The 19,927-nt window shown below is 41.3% G+C and overlaps 1 protein-coding gene and 1 long non-coding RNA gene across 6 annotated transcripts in view; one reads left to right on the forward strand and one right to left on the reverse strand.

Annotated features, from left to right (window-relative positions):
* Nucleotides 1–19,927, reverse strand: part of srpk2 (SRSF protein kinase 2) — a 119,331-nt gene that overhangs the window by 29,566 nt on the left and 69,838 nt on the right. For all 5 annotated transcript variants that reach the window (XM_049574351.1, XM_049574354.1, XM_049574350.1 and 2 more), the window contains 3 exons: nt 5,743–5,894; nt 2,997–3,105; nt 418–505 (listed from right to left, as the gene is read on the reverse strand). In XM_049574351.1, the coding sequence (XP_049430308.1) occupies nt 418–505; nt 2,997–3,105; nt 5,743–5,894 (349 nt within the window). The remainder of the gene's footprint in view (nt 1–417; nt 506–2,996; nt 3,106–5,742; nt 5,895–19,927) is intronic.
* On the forward strand, nt 7,562–16,874 carry LOC125887500 (uncharacterized). The gene is made up of 2 exons (XR_007449172.1): nt 7,562–7,641; nt 16,762–16,874. It is a non-coding gene; the product is annotated as an uncharacterized LOC125887500 (long non-coding RNA).

Raw genomic sequence — 19,927 nt, forward strand, 5'->3', positions numbered from 1 at the left:
AGAAGCAAAGAGTATTAAAGAAAAGAAGGGAAAGAAAGCAGGGAAGGACAAGAAAGACCGATGAAAAAAGGAAAAAAGACGGGATGGGATGACTGAAGAAGAATAAGAAAGGTAGAGGAAAAGAAGAGGACAAGGGAGATGGATGTGGCAGATAAAGATGCTGAAAAATTGATTCTAAGATGACTGTCCTCTGCAGCTAGCATGCAAGATAAATGACCAGTGTATCTTTAGTGTTTCTTGTTAACAGAGAAACAGAGTGGCGTGAAGAGGGAAGGGATGAAAAAGGATGAGAAAATGATACTATGGAGGAGTAAGAAGATAATGAAACACACGACGGAGAACGGAACAAACGAACAAAGGAAGATGAAAAGAATACGATTCATAAACGCTTAAATGTCAAACTAATCAGATTCTCACACATCGCAGCAGTTTGATCTCATCCAGGGCCGTCTCTGTGTAATGCTGGGCGCTCTTCACCACCTTCATCGCCACAAAGTTCTTCACTCTGAAATGACAAACACAGACACATGCCGTCATTCTCATTCTAATGGCTTGCTGATTAATGTGTCCATATTAATATCCGTGACCAATATTATAAAATGTCCCTCACCATTCCTTAATTACACATTTGTTCAGCTATCGTTCACACTGCCCACACAGCTATTGGAAATGCAAATGTGACGATGTGGCATTTCATAACATAGAATTAACATTAGCACTAATGGTACTGTTCTCTAGCTCACAATGCTTTAATAATCAGAAGTTTATAGCTATCAGGGTGGTGTCTGAGGCTGTGTCTAGTGTTTCTACATACAAGCTGTATCCAAAATTCTGTTATCATGCTATTTAGTGTGCTTTAACAGTATGTAAGAGTTTTTACTATGTCTGAAACTTTAGTATGAAACAAACAGTACGTGAATTGCATACTATTTCCGGTGAAATATCACAGTAGCCAAACACCAGACCGAACACTACTTCAGCATAAATAACCCAAAGGCAATGCGATGTGATGACAACAGATAATGGCAATTTAGTAAACGCTATCTGAAGTTTTGCGGTAGGGTTTCCATTAAAGATGGACGATATATTTTATGATTATTGAGCTTTGTTATGGGTACAACATGGTTTGGGCGGCATAGAGATGCAGTGGTTGGCACTGTAGCCTCACACCTGCCCTGTGTGGTTCGGTTCAGTCAAACCCAAGTTGTTTTTCCCCTAAGTGCGGTTCGTTTGGGCAGGTGTGAACAGAGCAATGGCACTTGGGTCGGGCCAAGACCTTCTTGAAGAGGTGGTCTCCGTCCGGTTACAAACGAATCTGGTGCGGTTCGTTTAAGGTGAGAATATGTTCCGACATTGATGTGAACCAACTGCAGTCACATGACACATTGTTTGGGTTAAACATGAGCATGTTACAGTCCTGGAGGATTATTAATGTGCACCTCCTCCTGTACTGCCTTAATATGCACATTCAGCACATCCAATGCATCAAAACATTGTTTTCTAGTTGGAGCCGCGCCTCGTTTTCAAACTGTATGCTTTGACTAAAATGAACAATGACAGCAATATAGTCCACGATGAGCAGCGCTAAAATCAACCTGCGTAGTTGTCCCTCCATTGTGACATTAGAAAGTGTCACATTTATCTTGCAAGTGTACTCTTCTTCAACGTTTGCTTTACTTCCTGGATTTTTCCCACATGGAAATTCTGACCAATCAAGAGCAGCTTTCTCACACAAGGCATTTGATCTGGTCCGCTTATAAATGCTGCCGTGAGAACACGAACTAACTCTAGGCAATTACGCAACTTTGTAACAAAATTAGTCCCTGATTCAGACCAAAGCAAGACAACTCTAGGTCTGAAAGCACCGGGTTCGAATATGCCAGGCGGCTAAGGCCCTTCTGCGTGGAGTTTGCATGCTCTCCCCGTTTCAACGTGGATTTTCTCCATGTCCAAAGACATGCAGGTTAGGGTAGTTGGTGACTCTAAATTGCCCGTAGGTGTGAATGTGAGCCTCTGGGTGTGCCTCTAGTTGAGAACTCACTCACTGACATGTCACTTTTTAAGTTACTATGACGAACTTCTTAGTAAACAGTTGCTAACTGACACATGCAGCAGTTAAGGAGCAAAATTATCCTCATTTGGAGTCGTGTTTCTGGCACCTGACAAATATAAGTCCAATATTCACCCTCTTTTAGCTCTGTTTTTGGTCTCTACCAACTCCTGAAGAATTATCTGGCCCTTTAGTGTGTAGTCACAGCTGCCTGATGTGGCCGAAAACAATGCTATTAGGGAAGTGAGACTGAACCAAAACAGTAAAGCTGTAAATTATTCACGTTAGGAGTTTGGAGAGAGGACAACATAAGTCTTAATATTCACCTTCAAGGACTGTGACTGACTGTACAGTGTGTGTAAAGTAATCCAACTCCAACTGGCTGGTTTATGACCGCCATTAGTGTAATTAACACCAGTGACATGAGTAAATGAGTTTTGTGTGTGTGTGTGTGTGTGTGTGTGTGTGTGTGTGAGTCAGGGAAAGGTGACACTGAGTTAATGACACCGTCATTCATCCACCCTGGTTGCCACATGAACACAGAAACAACATAATAGTGCAAATGGATGGCTTTGGTGCCAGTGGCACAGGATGGTGTTGGTTGCAACCGTCGTTGTGGTAACGTGCCAGCTTGTGTCAACAGGTGCATGTTTGGTGTTTGTGGTTTATGTGATGTGATGTATGTGCCTGTGTGTGTGTGTGTGTGTGTGTGTGTGTGTGTGTGTGTGTGTGTGTAGCAGAGGGAGCAAGGTGAAGTGAAGGACTGCAAGAGGAGCCTTCGTGTGCACGTGTGTGTGTGACAGGGCGTGTTGAGTGATTTTTCTGGGTCATGACGTGTGTGTGTGTGTGTGTGTGTGTGTATCTTGTGATTCAGCTATACTGTACTATGCAATGTGTGTGTGTGTGTGTGTGTGTGTGTGTGTGTGTGTGTGTGTGTGTGACTCACTGTATGTCCCAGCATAGCCATACGGTGGAGAAGTGGCCCCACCCCAACTTCCTGATCACATGGTACCTCCCGTTGAACAAATCCCCGATCTTCACCGGATGGTATCCTCCTGAGAGGGATAAAGAGATGGAGGATGAAGGTTACAAGCGACTGTCACAGGTAACTAGGCAATGACATGAAATCCATTAGTGAGTGAGAAGTAGAGGGAGAGCAGCTGAAAGGGAGGGAAGTCAAACAGACGGAGAAGAGAGAAGTGTGTGGATTGATTTTAAAACAAGACACAGAAAGAAAGAACAGCACAAATACTGAAAGCGGCAGAGAGCACTGAGTGAAACTACAATAAAGAGACAAAGAGAAAACTTCCTTAAATGCTCCATTTTAAATGAGGGATAGGAATCGCAAACCGTCTCCAGTTGAGAACAGTTCCTAATTGTCCCATCCATCAGTCATACGCCTTTGAGCTTCCTTTATCAATACCAGTGTTTTTCTCATAGTTGTGCATTGCAAACATTAATGTGAAACTCAAGCGTCTACACTGCTGGAAACTTGCAACAAGACGGAGTCATGTTAGAGGGAAGAAACAGCCCAAAGTGTGGCTTCACTTCATATAAAAAGATGTTAACCACTTTGAGAAACCACTATTACTGCAATGCCTATTACAGATGCCCATTTTTTTTTATGGGACTGCATACACAACAGACGATCAAATAAAAAAAATAAGCAGGAAAAAAAACATACACTGTAAAGGTATACTGTGCAGAATTTTTCCTAAAAAAACAGTGTGTACACTCACACGTAAGTAATCTCTTTAAAGCATCATTTATGATCCACTGGACCCCCTCTTCGCTTTTGTTGTGTTTCTGATGTTTCTGGGCACAGCTCACAGGTGAGGACTTTAAAAGGTAGCAACCAGGTGCCATAACGTAAGCAGCATATATCCAGGAGGAAGCTATGAAAATTGCGGACACAGTGTTGAAAAAATGCAAATACAGCGAGGCAAAACACCAAGTAGATAACGCTTATTCTAACATAAAAGGGAATCTGGGGTTGGCTTTCACTTTCACTGGCAATATGGTTTGCAAAAAGTGACTGACAATTCCCTCAAAGTGTACCTTAAACTAGGGCTGCACAATTTGCAAAAAAGAAATCATATTGTAACTGTTGTCGCGATTTTAGAGGAGAGGAATTTTTCTGCATTTCATTTTCACTGGAGAAAAAAAAAAAATCAAAAAATTATGATGATGCAATTTTTGCTGCACTAAACAAGCATGCTCCCTTCTGTCTGTTATATGATTTGTAGGCTGGGGCATCTCTGTAGCACCACAAGGCTTTATTTATACGGTATGTTGTGACACATTTTACCTTCATCGAAAAATTACAGCTCCTGAAATTTGGATCTTGCATTTGGCCATACTGCAATTTCAATAATATTTCGACTAATAGTGCAGCCCTACCTTTACCTATGTATGTGCATAGTAAATTTGGTTCAATGGCAGTTAAAGTAACTGACTTGATGAACGTAAACTTCAAAATGTTACCTCTCAGGAGAGAGCAGGGTCATGATGTCGAGAACAATAACCATTTTATTATCTGTGAGTCGTTTTCTGGGCATTTTGGGCTCGTGTACAAAAGAGTTGAAACAAATAATAATTCAGTAATTGTTTGTGATGCTTCAACCTGGAGTGTGTTTACTTCAATGAGACATCAAAATCCTCTTTGTTGTTGCAACAATGACACTACCAGCTGGCTGAGAGAGAAGTCTAGCCTGCCAGGGTTACAATTGTAGGTGTATTTAATTCAACACAAACTTGGTGAATTGGGTGATTTTAAGTAAAACAGCGCAGACACACACTGGCCAAAATATGTACGCACAAATCTACAACAAACAATACTACTACTGCTACTACTACAGCTCATGATAATCATATTTATATACTATATACGTGGGGCATCGGTGGCTTAGTGGATAGAGCAGGCGCCCCATGTACAAGAAATATCTTTAAAAAAAATACTACATACGCACCTCTCCTAAAAGGCTAACAAGGTGCATTATAGGGGTTTTTTAAGTTCTTGAAATGTTATGAAATAAATAAAATAGATGAAGGGCTTCGTAAGGAAGATTGTTTTTAACAGAAAGTCAATGAAAAGACGTCAGAACACATAACAGAGATGTTGTATCTTCTCTTTTCTTTCAGTCTTTGATCTTACTGAAGTGAGATTTGACAGCTTGGCCGTGCTTCTTCCAAAACAGCCTCATAGAAATCAAGAGTTTTCCTCCAAAACGTCACAATGTATTACGGCTTATTTGGAATGGAAACAGCAAAATAAAATTTAAAGCAAGCAGCACTCTTTTGTTCCCACAGACATCAAATGATCGGTGAAGTGTGGCGCTCTGCAGTGTTTACAGAATGGGTGCAGCATTTTGAAACAGAGCTGTGTAATAAAAATGAACCACTTCGCAGACAGCACAGGTTTTGGCATCCCGAGCCACTGCAGGAAACTAGACTGCCACTCCTTCCTGGCAACAACCAGACAACCTTGAAACTACCGAGCGTTTCACACTGATGGCTACAACGATGCTGCTGCAAATCCCGTCAGGATGCAGGGAGAAATGAGGGGAAGAATTACAGACATAAGCAGAGAGAGGAGACAGGGCAGACATTGTTGAGCTGTGTTGGACAGATGTAGAGAGTGGAAGTAATGGGCTGGGACAGATGACTTCAGTATGTGTGGGTCTGTCTGCAACCTTTGCAGTAGTCCGCGGGGTCCTCCTGCTCCTCATCGTCGGAGCCCAGGATCTCCTCCTCCGGCTCTGGGGGCCCTGCCGGCTCGGGGGGAGGCGGAGGGGGCGGCGGGGGAGGAGGGGCACTCACCGGGGCTTTCTGCTGGGTCTCAGGCCTGCGAACACAAACAGTGGGATGGAAGTTAGGTAACCCATCAGGTAAATTCTTACTGGAAACCCACCTCCCAGCCTGACGATCTTCTATTTAGTGGTGACTCAGCGAGTGCAACTGTAGACTGGGCTTTAAGTGCAGATGACTAATATCTAAATAATAACTTGTTGCTAACTGGCATCATTCAACAGTGATTCATTCGGGATTGAGTTCATGAACGCTTTTACATTTGCTTCTGTGAACACATTGTGTCAGACAGGTCTTTCATGCAGAGACACAAAATCACAGGAAGTGACGTTTGATATTTGAATAAGAAAAATTGGCATGACCATCAATAGTCAGTGTTGCTGAACAAATAAAGAAAAGAGGTGGCAACTGCAGAAGCTCTTATTTAATCAACAGAAAGTCAAGGAAGAAGAAAGACGTCACAACACCAGGAACTCTTTTTGACTGCAATACAGTAAGGTCATGTGAACAATGTACAACCTAAACCAGTTAAATTCTGGTCAAAACACCAATAAAACCAGTTAAGTGATATTTATTCAAGCATTTTCTGCATGTAGAGGACTGAGCCTACCTGCAGAACATTCTCAGATAAATATGCATTAGTTTTAAGTTGGTGCAGAGTTGTTTTTGGCACAATTAAATCAATGATTCACGTCTAAATAATGCAATGCATATACGTATAATGTGTAATGTTATGCCATTAGGAGTCTCTGGAGCTATGCCGTTACCACAGCAGTTTCTACTAGCTAGAATTCTTTCAGTGTTCATCATTCAGGAGGGTTTTACTGGGAGATGAGGTATTCACAGAGGTCTCTTCATCTCCAAAACAAACAAACCAGGTGATTAGAAGCCAGTAAAAACACTTTATAAAGCAGTTGCACCTTAAAAATCAGTATGTGAGCCAACGAAAATATTCTCTTTTGGACCAAGGATGCTGCTCCAACAAAAAAGTCATGGCACAATCTGATAATGCAGTGTGCGCCCAATGGCTATATCTCATGTATGCTTCACTCCTCAGCAGAGGCCTTTTATAAATAAAGTAATATAAAATTATAAAATTTGTTTGTTTGTTTGTTTGTTGCTGCCTTTGTGTGGTTGTAGAAGGTAATTAAGGTTGGAGATGGATGTAACGCCCACTATTTCTTACTTATTTATTTTTTATTCTCTTATTTTCTTGTTTTTTGTAAACTACTCATTTTATTTGTCGTGTCATGTCCGAGCTGCTTTGTTCTGTGTTGTAATAAAAATAAATATATTATTTAAAAAACAAAATCAGTATACGCCATCAGTAGGTTTTTACTTGGAGCCAAATTTTATAAAGATGTCTCCTCCTCTCCAACAAACAGGCCCAGTGATTTAGTCAATGAAAACACTGAATAAAACAGTTTCACGATAAAAATCAGCATTTCTCCAATGCCGCTCTACCCGGCAGGGGCTGAAGGAAAGCTGCTGCTAACATTTGCTCAGCTTATTTCTCTGGTAACTAAAATCCTTTAACCAGTCAAAATAATTGACCTATGGCTAAGTCCCGCCCTCAAACGCAATGAGCCAATCACAGTGCGTATAGCCATTCCCATACACTCGGACATTCTCTGCCTGGACGTCCATTGAAATGCATTACAGGAAGTCAGTTTTGTTCAGTTTTATGAGCTTTTTCAGAGATTTGAAGTTTAAAAATGGTCAAACAGTGTGCATGGGGTACATGCAACTCTGACACAAGGTATCCTGAGAGGCTGGGCGACCAGGTGTATTTTTTACACTTTAAACCACATCTCAACCGAGAAAAGTGTCTCCTTTGGATAAAGCTGTGTGGTAACGTTAGACCACAACATCAACTCAACGTGAATAAGATTAACAATGATGTCTACATCTGTTTTAAGGTAAGTCAACATTGTGTTTGAGGCAACATATTGTCACTTTGCTGGAAAGAAATATAAAGTTATCTTTAACATCTCTAGCTAACGTTAGCTAAAGTTAGCCTAATGTTAGCTCCTAGCTGCGTTGTTCATCATGTCACCTTGTTTGCTGGGAGTTCATTAGCCTATTTTGTTCTAGTTTTGTCCTTTGGTGATCGAACATCATTGTTAGCTGTTGTCCAAAGGGCTCTAGTTAAGCTAACGTTAACTTCTGGAGCTTAGCTTCATTAACTTATCTGTAATGGCAGAGATAACAAAGGTTGGCAAACGTTATGCTGAATGATTCAGTGTAAATACTGTAGCACCAAACTAACGGAGAGACACTCTTGGTAAAGATGGTAAAAAGGCCGTTATCCTTTTCTCATATTCTGAGCCAAAAACCTTAACTTCAGTGGCACTTTAACTTGTTGTCTTTGATGGTGACGGCAACAAGATGCGGTTCACAAGCGTACACTGTGACCTGTAAATTTTGGCTTGTAATTTAAGCTTTTCATCGACCTTCTCAACAATAAAATGATGAATATATCCCTCCAATGCGTAGTTTAGGCCCTTTTGGTTACTTCTCAATGACATCTGATCGTTCTGTCCCCAAAAATCATCAATTGCCTCCTGCAAAATGCCGTGTACTGTGACACCTGCCATAGCGCCGGTCAAGTATAATACATCTTTGAGTAACTTGTTACAACTACAATTACGTCTGTAGAGCCAAGCCAAAACACAGTGGATGCTATTCCTGCATTTCCTAAGGTTGTTGTAAAATTAAACTAAATGAAAAGCTAAATCAGATCGACAACAGAGCAAAACACAAGGGATATCTCCATGATCATGTCTGGGCATAGTTGAGGCAGACAACAATAATACTGTGGTAAAACAATAACCAAAGGATCATTCATCAAAATCATGTGATAAAAAAACAGCTCCCTTAAGATTCAACTTGTTTTGATGAGGGATGAGGATCATAAACGAAGACATCTTCATATGAGATATATTTATTATAACACAGTTCACTGGAGTGACCATAATACTGAATTAGCGCCCAGTCCAAAATATAACTGATTTGTTTGTAGCTTACAGACAGTCAGGTCGAGCTGATCAACACCCACCCAACACCTCAGACATGAATCACCGGAAAAAATGGATACAATCCAAAATCAAACAGCAAAAAAAACTTCTTTTCAATCTTAGAAAAAAGTATCAGGTACATTATACTACATTTATGTAATGATAATAGAGTAAAATATCAGATAGATGAGACCTTATAAAACAAAGTTTGCCATTCAGGGTTCATCTCCATGGTCAGTCCTCTCAGTTAACAGCCTTGTTCCACTTCCTTTTGCTCGTCTAAAATGGAACTGAGCCCAAGAGAGAGAAAACATAAAATAGGCTGCAGAGCACAGGCTGTCTTGTTCTCCAGGCCTGGCTACTTTCTGAGCATTTATCCAGGGCGACGTACAATGATTGATCAGGCAGGGGGTTCAGCGTTTTGCTTTAGGACGCTGCCACGGCACACGTGGCTATTTGTGGAGGGTTTGGGAACGTGCCTGTAACGTTTTCATTTTGGGCTGTTCCGAGCAAACTTCTACACCAACCTGCCTCTGTGCTGTCGGGACACTGTGAAGAATGGTGCTTTTCAGATTTGTTTTGCTAAGACTACCAGACTTCATGCATGTAATCTATTATGGTCTAATCAGTCCACTGTTCATTACTATTTCTGGTCCTTTAGTGCAATGGCTCCACAATATGAAGGTCAGAACTCTCCAGGAGGTCGCAAGCCAGTCCATTTGCCAGAAGAAAATATCTGCATTATGTTTCTGCAAACCACTGATACGTGTCAATGTTTCTAAAGTGATGTAGTATATGAGCTGATTTTGTCATCGGGATGAGGAGGAGGGGATGGTGGATAGTGTGACACCTGGACAAGATGGTTGTGAAGCTGCAAAGCACTGCCTGAGACCAACAAACAATACCATTTATGTTTTTTGGGGACACTTTGTGGTGTTTCCCAGTGCCCCCATACACTGACACTTATCAATGTTTCCATGTGGCAATTTTGGCACCAAACGTGGGTGTGTTACACCAACCCATTGGGAAATTTCCCAGTGGCCTTTGAGCCACCAAATGTGGGTGTTTTAAGCCAAAACATGGTATTTTCCAAACCATATTCAAGTCGTTTTTGTGCCTAAACATAACCACACATTAACCACAGTGTTGTTGATTATTTTTTGGGGAAAATTCCTGGCATTTCCCAGTGCTGCTTTACACCCCATACCTGGGTGTTTTTCACTGACACATCATGGCGATTCCAAGCAGCGTTTTTGGCACCAAACGTGGGTGTGTTGCACCGACACATTGCGCACTTTCCCAGCAGTGTTTCAGTCACTGAATGTGGGTGTTTTAAGCCAAAACAAGATCTTTTCTTAATCATAACTAGGTCAATTTTGTGTATAAACATAACCACACATTAACCACTGTGTTGTTAAGAAATGTTTTAACGTTTTAAAAGTTTTAACGACTCAAAATAATGTATGAATGTAACATATCCATAGTTTGCAGAAACCCAATCTGGAGATTGGGTTGTGCAAGCTCCATCTGTGGGGTCAGTGAAAACATTTATGTAAAATTACATTAGTTTTCAAACCTTCTTCTAACCTTTGCTTATGTTCTTGCAAACTTCTGCATATGCTTAACTCTTACAGCCACTGAAAATCAATCATATAAAGCAGGGAAAATCGCCCTTTGCTTGACCTTCTCCTCGACACGTGCAAGCTGAAGACACTCATTTCAAGGGATTGTGGGCAAAGTAAGTCAGGAACCCTTGCTTTGGATTACTGAGCACTAAACTCTACCACTGTACACTGCACGTGCAGTACCAAGAGTGTGCATGTACAGTACTAATGCCACATGTGTTCACATTAACTGTGACTGTACAGTGCACATGTCATTTTGTTTTTGTCAGATGTCAACAATCCTGTCATATATGAACTACTGTAAAACAACATGGAGGTGAGAATACACGGCAGCTCTCATATCAAACAGTGCTAGCAAAAAGGATGACATCTTTAATCAGTCTGACATTTTCTTATCATCATGACTCAATCTTCACCTTAAGACAGCTGGTCTTTTCAATGACGCCTCTGTACGACTTCAATTAGACAACGTGAGCCTGAAAGAGCTCGACAAACACTTCCTATTCAGCGTCACCTCACAGTGCAGACAACATGATCAAACACTAAATAAAGACGGAGAAGAAAATATAAACACACAAAGCCAGCGCTTGTGAGCTGTTATAAAATTGCGGTCACAGGCTCAGACACATGATGGTGCCTCTTGGTGTGTTGCCATGGCAACTGCAGAGGGAGGAGGAAGGGGGAGGGGGGATGGGGTGGGGGAATCCAGGACACGAAGTGTTAATGTTGGTGGCAAGGCCAAAACACATACACACAAATACACATACACACACCGGCGACGGTTCTTCCAATGCAGCAGCGAAGGACGGCAGATAACTTGGCATTGAGATTTCATTGCTGTTTTACAACTGACACACACACACACACACACACGCAGCAGAGCACTGTGTCCTTGCAGTGGGTTGCTGCTGCTTCTTTACTAAAGCAGTCACGTAGGGTGTCATACATCATGTCTATAAGCTCAGCGCTTTTATAAGGCTCATCTTGCCATTGGCTGTACGAACACTTAGCCTCCCATAACTTCCTGGACCCAAGCCGAGCAGCAAAAACATTAAGATAGCAAAGACGCCACAGCCTAAAAGACAGACAGGCAGAGGAAGGACGGTGGCAGAATAAAGACGACTCGAGTGGGTGAGGAGACAGAAAACAGAACGAAAGAGATGAAGAGGAAACCAGGAAACCGTGTCAGAAAGGTGGGCAGAAAAAAAAAGAAATAGGAAGTCAGATATAGAAGCATAATCAGATGAAACCAGAAACCCAAGAGACATAAACAGAAAGAGGCAGACAGAAGAATATGCATGCAGAAACAGAGACAGAATGATGTAGAGAGACAGGTAAGAGACTTGCAGAAAAAGAAAGAGACAGGTAACGGAGGGAGAGAGACAGGCAGACAAACACAAGCAGAGACAGAAAAATAGAGAGGCGGAAAGGCAGAAAGAGAACGAGCAGAGAGACCAGTCGGATCAAAACAGAGACACGCGGAGAAATTCAGAGAAAGAGAAGAGGAGAGAGAGACGGGCAGAAAATAAATAACAGCTTGGACACAATCAAGGGAGGGAAACATACCAAACAAAGCAAGACTTGACTCGTATGTGGGTGTATGTTTTGTATCATCGATCCACCCTGAGACATACTGTGCATCATGCCACCTTAAATTGCACTGAAAAACAGGTGGAGGTGGAGAAAGCATTACTGCTGAGCAAGTGGAAAACAAACAGGAGGCTATCTTTGAACACCGAAACAAAACAGTGAACTCAGGTCATTAACTTCAAGCACACAGCATTGCATTCTTCGTGTAAAGGTGAGATGATACATTTGTTAAAGATGCAAATCATCGCAGGGATCCAGAGAGTAACTCGCTGATACAGACTGTATTCCTGATACTGTATTAATTCATTCTTTCACTCAGGCTCTGTGCCATGCCAATCTGCCCCCCTCCAGAGACCGCTAATGGCTGCCAAAGTCTACAGACATCTCGCTTGAACAGAACTGCACAGCTGGACTGTACAGGGAGCCTCACGACTGCTTCTGTCACACTGTGTCCTTGGTTAATATATTCTCTACAAGAACAAACGATACTGAAGATTTCTTTCAGTACAGCCGTTGTATTTTAAACTAGTGTTGCAAAAATGTGCCACTGAGCTTCAACAGTATGCAGGGCTTAATGCTAGCTGTGCTCTCTCCTCTGGTTAAAGGTGTAATAATCAATTTAATCCACTTACTTGCACTAATTTGCACACTAGGAGCATCAATTTGCTCCTAAACTAAAGGGTGTACTTCTACCTCACTATGCACAGCAGCTACTGTATTTTTAGCCCCCATCATTTTAGTTTCTTTTACAGATGAATACGTTTATACAAATTCAAAATCGGGCCACTGGCTCTCAAGCGTGTTTGTAGATACAGTTTATTGCATTTTATCTTTTTATATGAACTTGCATAATGTAGTGTTGTGTATTGCTTGTTTTTTGTACATACATATTGAAATTTTTATATCATATTTTTGTACATAGATGACTGTTTTTATGTGCTACGCTGTGGACCTTTCTCTGTGTCCTTAATAAAGTCATTATTATTATTTTTATTATTATTATTATTATTAGGCTACACTGATTTTGGTGCAGTTTTGATGTGTTAAGCATATAATTACACTTCTGCACTTAGGCAGTGAGCAACACTTTGGTTAGTAAGATAAATAACTGAAATGTATTTTTGTAGATGTGGATGATGCACAAAAGTGTAGTTGGTTGTTCACATGTGAAACATAGAAATTTGCCAATTACTTACAGAAAACAATGAGGAAGAAATTCCTCCATCAAGATAAACTTCAAGCTTACAACAATTTATTTCAACATAAATATGGTGTTTTAAAGTATAAACAAGTAGATATTATGTTGTTTAAGGCATTTTTGCTTTTGGATATGTGTTGCTGGTAGATATCCATTCATTCATTCATTCATTCATTTTCCATAACCGTTCATCCTGTTGGGGGTCATGGGGGCCTGGAGCCTATCTCGGCTGACACTGGGTGAGAGGCAGGGTACACCCTGGACAGGTCACCAGACTATCACAGGGCTAACACATAGAGACAGACAACCATTCACACTCACATTCACACCTACGGACAATTTAGAGTCACCAGTTAACCTGCATGTCTTTGGACTGTGGGAGGAAGCTGGAGCACCTGGAGGAAACCCACGTTGACACAGGGAGAACATGCAAACTCTGCAAAGAAGGGCCCCCCTTGCTGTGAGGCGTCAATGATAGCCACTGCACCATCATGCCACCCTGAAAAATGAATGAATGCTTAATGGTGTCTTGAAATCCCATGTGGGACAAGGCAAATATTTGGCATGAACATAAAATCTAATCAACTAATAGTGTTGAGGCACAGGTGGATCAGAGTGGCGTCAATCAGAACAAAAGATAAAACATGACCCATACAACGTCCGAAAGCTAATCTTGCTAATGGTAAAACCGTGACATGTTTGCACAGTTTCAGGTCCAGGCCTTTGGATCCACCCACACCACTGACTTTGAGTGGACTGATTCGTCTGACGTGAAACAGCGGTTTCTCAGGTAAATAACAACAACCAAATACAAATCAGCATCACGGGCAGGACTAACACTGTTGTCAAGGTGGCGCACCACAACTAATCAGGACTAACAACAACAATGATGAGCACCATCGACAAGAATGACCTAGTTTGTTTTTACTTTGCTCCGCTCCACTCTTAAAAGCCCGGCGACACAGGTATGTTGGCACAGTTAGGCATCATTAGGGACTTAAAATGATGTTAGAGTCAGGGTAATACTTTGTGGAGCTGTTGTGTGTGGACGCAATGTCAGGCTGAAGATGGAAAGGGGGAGTAATGAGCTGACGAACCTGTCCGATATTAGGTAAGTACTTTTTTACAATCTATCTAATTCTAGTTTTTAAATAACTTTCAAATCATCAGTATAATGGAGGAGCTGAGCTGATAATCAGGGTGGCATAAACACTGTAGTGGTTCAGCTTGACAAGTGTGTGTTTGTGCCTGTGTGTGTGTAACCACCTTGCCTCAGGGCAGTGTGGGAGAAGAAAATATGAAGCATCAGGAATGTCCTGCGTGTACAGTATAAGTATTTTTATGTTCATATAAAAGTCTTTGTGTTTGTGTTGCTGAGCTCATAAAGTCATCGTCCACTCCTGCAGTAATGCACATTTAAAATGGGACGTTAAAAAGATATTTTAATGGACATTTCAGTTATTTTTTTCATGCACAAACCACACTGGTGGGACACTATTTCAAAACTGTTCATGCTGTTGCAGTGCATGTGTAGAGCACAGGTTGAGACAGGAGCCTCTCAGCCTATAAGGTTGTAGTGTTGAAGTAAAGGACTTCAGAATGTGTTGTACATCCTTCAACATCTTGTTATGTGTGTGGACATGCCCAGGCTGCTTCTTACACCCTAACCCAAGTGTGAGTGCTTGGACAGATCTGAATGCACACACTGCCCAATTTAAGTGTAACTCTTTCCGCTCTCACGCCCCACAATGGCATCTGGAGCCCCTGCGTTACATTTTCAACAGCCCGGCACGTTTTCTGGATCCACTGTGCTCTATCTGAAAATCAGCACACAAAAGAACCACTCAATGTAGAACAGCTTATCTATTGTATGATCTGATTAGTTTAAGTTTTGTGTCGCACTGAGCACACTTGAAAGGTTTGTCTTGTTGCTAATCGGCGGAGGGTCGTGTCCAAGCTCCATCACTCACCCCTGAAAACCAGTTCTGTCAGCATGACTGCAGAGGAAATATTATGTTGTGCTGAGGGATGTGGAGAATATTGAAAAAGTGAAATGTAAAAATGATTTCATTTGACAAACGGAGGAGATGGGAACTGAGACACCACTGAAGACTGGACTCTTAAGCAATTTTTCCTACTAGTAAATCCCTTATCATACCACACTGTGTCCCAAAAGCGTTGCAAATTGCTGACTTGACAGGGCAGCACTGAAAATACCAACAGTGTAGAGGTAAAACAACTAGATTTACCCTCAAAACAAGCATTCATTTTGATATAAATATAGATTCTGTGTCCACAATTACAAGAATCCACTGTCATCATGACAGTAGTCGGGTCTCCATCCAAATATAGCACAAATTTTAGCCAAATTTTCAGAAAACTGGCAACAGCACTTTTCCATCCACTACTGTTACAGTAATATTAGGAGTTGGTTCATCAAGACAAACAGCAGGTAGTGCTAATTCTCCTGCCAGATGCCACTGCAGAATAAGAGGCAGCAATGACACGATGCAAACGTTTCGGTCCTCGTGGACCTTTATCAAGAGTGTCTGACCTGAGTGTTCAGGGGGACAGAAAAGTTAGTGTTACTAATAAATTGTGAAGCTAAGCAAGAGCAGTGTGCTGGATTTTCTGTTCAAAGACTCAAGTGATATTTTCCAACGCACCTGCATCTGGATGTGCAAATAACAATGACATGATGAAATAATAAGAGCCGGTAAAATCTCAAACAAAGAAAACAATGGATGCAAAATATTGGAGAGCACACTTGACAAGGAAATAGTGTTTCGAACAACTAATATTACACTCTGTGCTCTTTAAAGAGTTCAGGTAACGGCCCTGTGAGCAGACATAAGCACATTAAAAGCCATCCAGGGAAGACAAAGATGGCTTGAAGTGACCTATTCAATGACTGTACGTCATCATTTATTCACTGAATCAGTTTCCATTGCACTTAGTTTCCAATTTTTTAATACACCAACTTTCCACCTCCTACAAGCGTAAAACACTTTTTTAAATTATGGCCTTTTAAGTTGGGTTTTTTAGTTCTCTGTTTACATCTACATACATCCTGGTCACATAAAAAAGGAAATCTAAAGTATCCGTATCAAGATTGTTGGTTTATGCAACGTGTTTATGAAAAATGACTATTGGCTGACAAATGGTAATGTTTTTCTTTAAACTCCCAACTATCAATATCTTAATTAACCTAAAAACCAACCAGTGTTGGTCAGGCTATAATCATCCGTCAATTCCTGACCACTGTAGCCTAAATTGACCGATGAGTCCCGCCCTCAAACGCACAGTGCGTATAGCCATTCCCATACACTCAGACATTCTCTGCCGGGACGTCCATTGAAATGCATTACAGAAAGTCAGTTTTGTTCAGTTTTATGAAGTTTAAAAATGGTCAAACGGTGTGCATGGGGTACATGCAACTCTGACACAAGGTATCCTGAGAGGCTGGGCGACGAGGTGTATTTTTTACACTTTAAACCACATCTCAACCGAGAAAAGTGTCTCCTTTGGATAAAGTTGTGTGGTAACGTTAGACCACAACATCAACTCAACGTGAATAAGATTAACAATGATGTCTACATCTGTTCTAAGGTAAGTCAACATTGTGTTTGAGGCAACATATTGTCACTTTGCTGGAAAGAAATATAAAGTTATCTTTAACACCTCTAGCTAACGTTAGCTAAAGTTAGCCTAACGTTAGCTCCTAGCTGCGTTGTTCATCATGTCACCTTGTTTGCTGGGAGTTCATTAGCCTATTTTGTTCTAGTTTTGTACTTTGGTGATCGTACATCATTGTTAGCTGTTGTCCAAAGGGCTCTAGTTAAGCTAACGTTAACTTCTGGAGCTTAGCTTCATTAACTTATCTGTAATGGCAGAGATAACAAAGGTTGGCAAACATTATGCTGAATGATTCAGTGTAAATACTGTAGCACCAAACTAACGGAGAGACACTCTTGGTAAAGATGGTAAAAAGGCCGTTATCCTTTTCTCATATTCTGAGCCAAAAACCTTAACTTCAGTGGCACTTTAACTTCTTGTCTTTGATGGCAACGGCAACGAGCTGCGGTAATTTTGGCTTGTAATTTAAGCTTTTCATCGACATCTGATCGTTATGTCCCCAAAAATAATCAATTGCCTCCTGCGAAATGCCGTGTACTGTGACACCTGCCATAGCGCCGGTCATTGAATGTTGATACTTTGTCCGAGTGAGTGGAGGGGGGCGTGGCTTAGCCATAGGTCAATTAGGGTTAGGCTGGTGTCAAGTCAAACTTGTTTGATATTAAGAGCCGGACTGGACTGGACCAGAGTGGTATGACAAATTTTACACGCTTGACTCAGCGGTCGCTCCAGAGTGGAACATAATGGCACAATGTCCTGACAGCATGGCAATATTGTTTTTTCTGTTCATGTTACTGTCAAAAAATCCCAAAAAAGGACCCAAAACAACAGTGAGTACACCTCTAAATACTTCCTGGCTTCCCTGGCTCTCATCCCCAAACCGATTTTGTTCCTATTGAACACATAAACCTTAATCATGAATATACTGTATGTTTTCATCTTTAAAGTTTAAATAATTTGCTGGGCCTTGCTTGTATTTCTTGTCATCAACATTACTCTCTCTGGAGTAAATAGTGTTTTTGTTGAGGACTATTTTGAGTGATCATTTGGTTCTGTGGTGCATATTTACAGGAGCAGGATGGTGTAGGTGGACTCAAAATAAACCACAGTGCCCATGTTCATTGTAATAGAGAAACGTACAATCATGTGGCTCACTGATGCCTTTTAATATTTATTTTTTTGTTAAACAACTAGTTCATTCTATTCTCATGTTAAATCCCATAACTGTGAAACTGGGTCTTTAAATGCATTAATAAGTTTGAGGTCCAGGGATCTGCAGATGAAGAAAACTCCCAGTGTTGTTTTAAAAGTACGATTTTGTATCTGTGTCAAAATGTTCCACTGAATATGATTATTTTAAAATGATGACACCGCTAAAGACAGAATATAATCAGTCTCTGTTTTAAGAGGAAGCTTGTGAGTTTCCTTTGAGTGCTACACATTTTCATTGCCGTGTTTTGGCTTGTTTTTGCCGCTTGTGTGGCGACTCCTACATCCACGACAAATCGGTAACTGAACCAGTTAAAAGAATTCCACAATTGCTCGTTTATTCCTGTTCGCTTGTGAGGAATCTGGGTCCCACTGTGTTCGCCCCATTTAATGACACATATCTATGGAGCACGAAAAAAAGAGGAAAGCATCAGTGAAAAGACATGAAAATGAGAATGAGGTGCCTTTTCTTGAACCTCTGCTTTGAACACTGTGTTGTTCCTGCTATAGCTGGGCTGAAATATATGCAGCTATGGAATTATTCCCATTATTATATTCTTCACAGTGACTAAAATGCATCCTGAACCCACTGTCTCATTGCATATCTTCTTTGCAATATTCTTTTTTCTGGTCCCTGGATCTTACAGACATGGCAAGAAAAATATTAATTGCAGTTTTCTGTATTCCCTCCTGCCCTTTTATTACTTGGAACTTATAATTTTCTCCGCACGACCCATGAGACCTGACATCAGTGACGTTCCCTGCTGTTAATGACAAAGGAACCCACAGAGTGTTGCTAACACATCTCCGACCACCGAGAAAGCCGTATAGAACAGTTGACCGCTCCGGAGTTCAAACTTGATGACTCATCCTTAAACATGTCTCGTTATCACCAAGGTAACAGGTATTCCTTAGCAACAAGAGCATCGTCCTCCACTCTCAATGTTAAGGCGTGGGTTTCAGACTGCGGGTGTCCTTCAGCTCTGCTTAACCATTCCAACAGTCTCTACCTCTGATTGATTCATCGTTAATCTTTCATTCTCTCCGTCTCTCCATCTTGGCCCGAGTCGGCAGGACAGCTGACTCATTCTCTCCTCTCCTCCGGAGTATGTGTCTGTGTGGAGAACTGAGATCTCACCGCTATTTTCAGGACGCAGCCTGGCGTCACTGACTGCACTGCCCCCACATAACCTCTAGCTGCACATTATGGCTCAGCAGGATGCTGTTTCATACTGCTGGCCATCAATTCGGTACATTATCGCAAGGTGCGCTGCTAGATTCCCATACAGTATGCACTATGAATGTGGAAAAAAGGCAGCTGCCATCATCTTTCAACTTCTGTTTTGGCTACAGAGGGATTTTCACCAGCTAGCAGTGAATCAACAGAGAAAGGAAGGCCCAAACAATATAGCCCCAGGACATGTAAAACAACACTCCACTGATTTAGCAGTGCACTCTAATAACAACACTGGAGTTCAAAAAAAGAAATCGATGCAGCAGAACCAGAAATATCTTTTTTTATTCTATGCGTAGACCAGACCGCAATTGTGTCATCCTCAAGACCACACCCCCTTCTGGTGGAAAAGAAAATGGCAGAAAGCTGTTGTGTAGCAGGTTAACCAAAGCTTTTACACTGCGATTTAAGGCACATAAGACACATGAATATTCACTGTCAGTGTGGGAAAGCATTAAATGATGCTGGTGACACTAGTTACTACTATTGGATGGCTAAAGTTAGCTTAAGTGGGAGTCTGCTGCAGTACAGTCATACGGGATAGCAGCATCAAAATGTTAT

Source organism: Epinephelus fuscoguttatus, linkage group LG4, assembly GCF_011397635.1.
Source record: "Epinephelus fuscoguttatus linkage group LG4, E.fuscoguttatus.final_Chr_v1".
Taxonomy (NCBI): Eukaryota; Metazoa; Chordata; class Actinopteri; order Perciformes; family Serranidae; genus Epinephelus; species Epinephelus fuscoguttatus.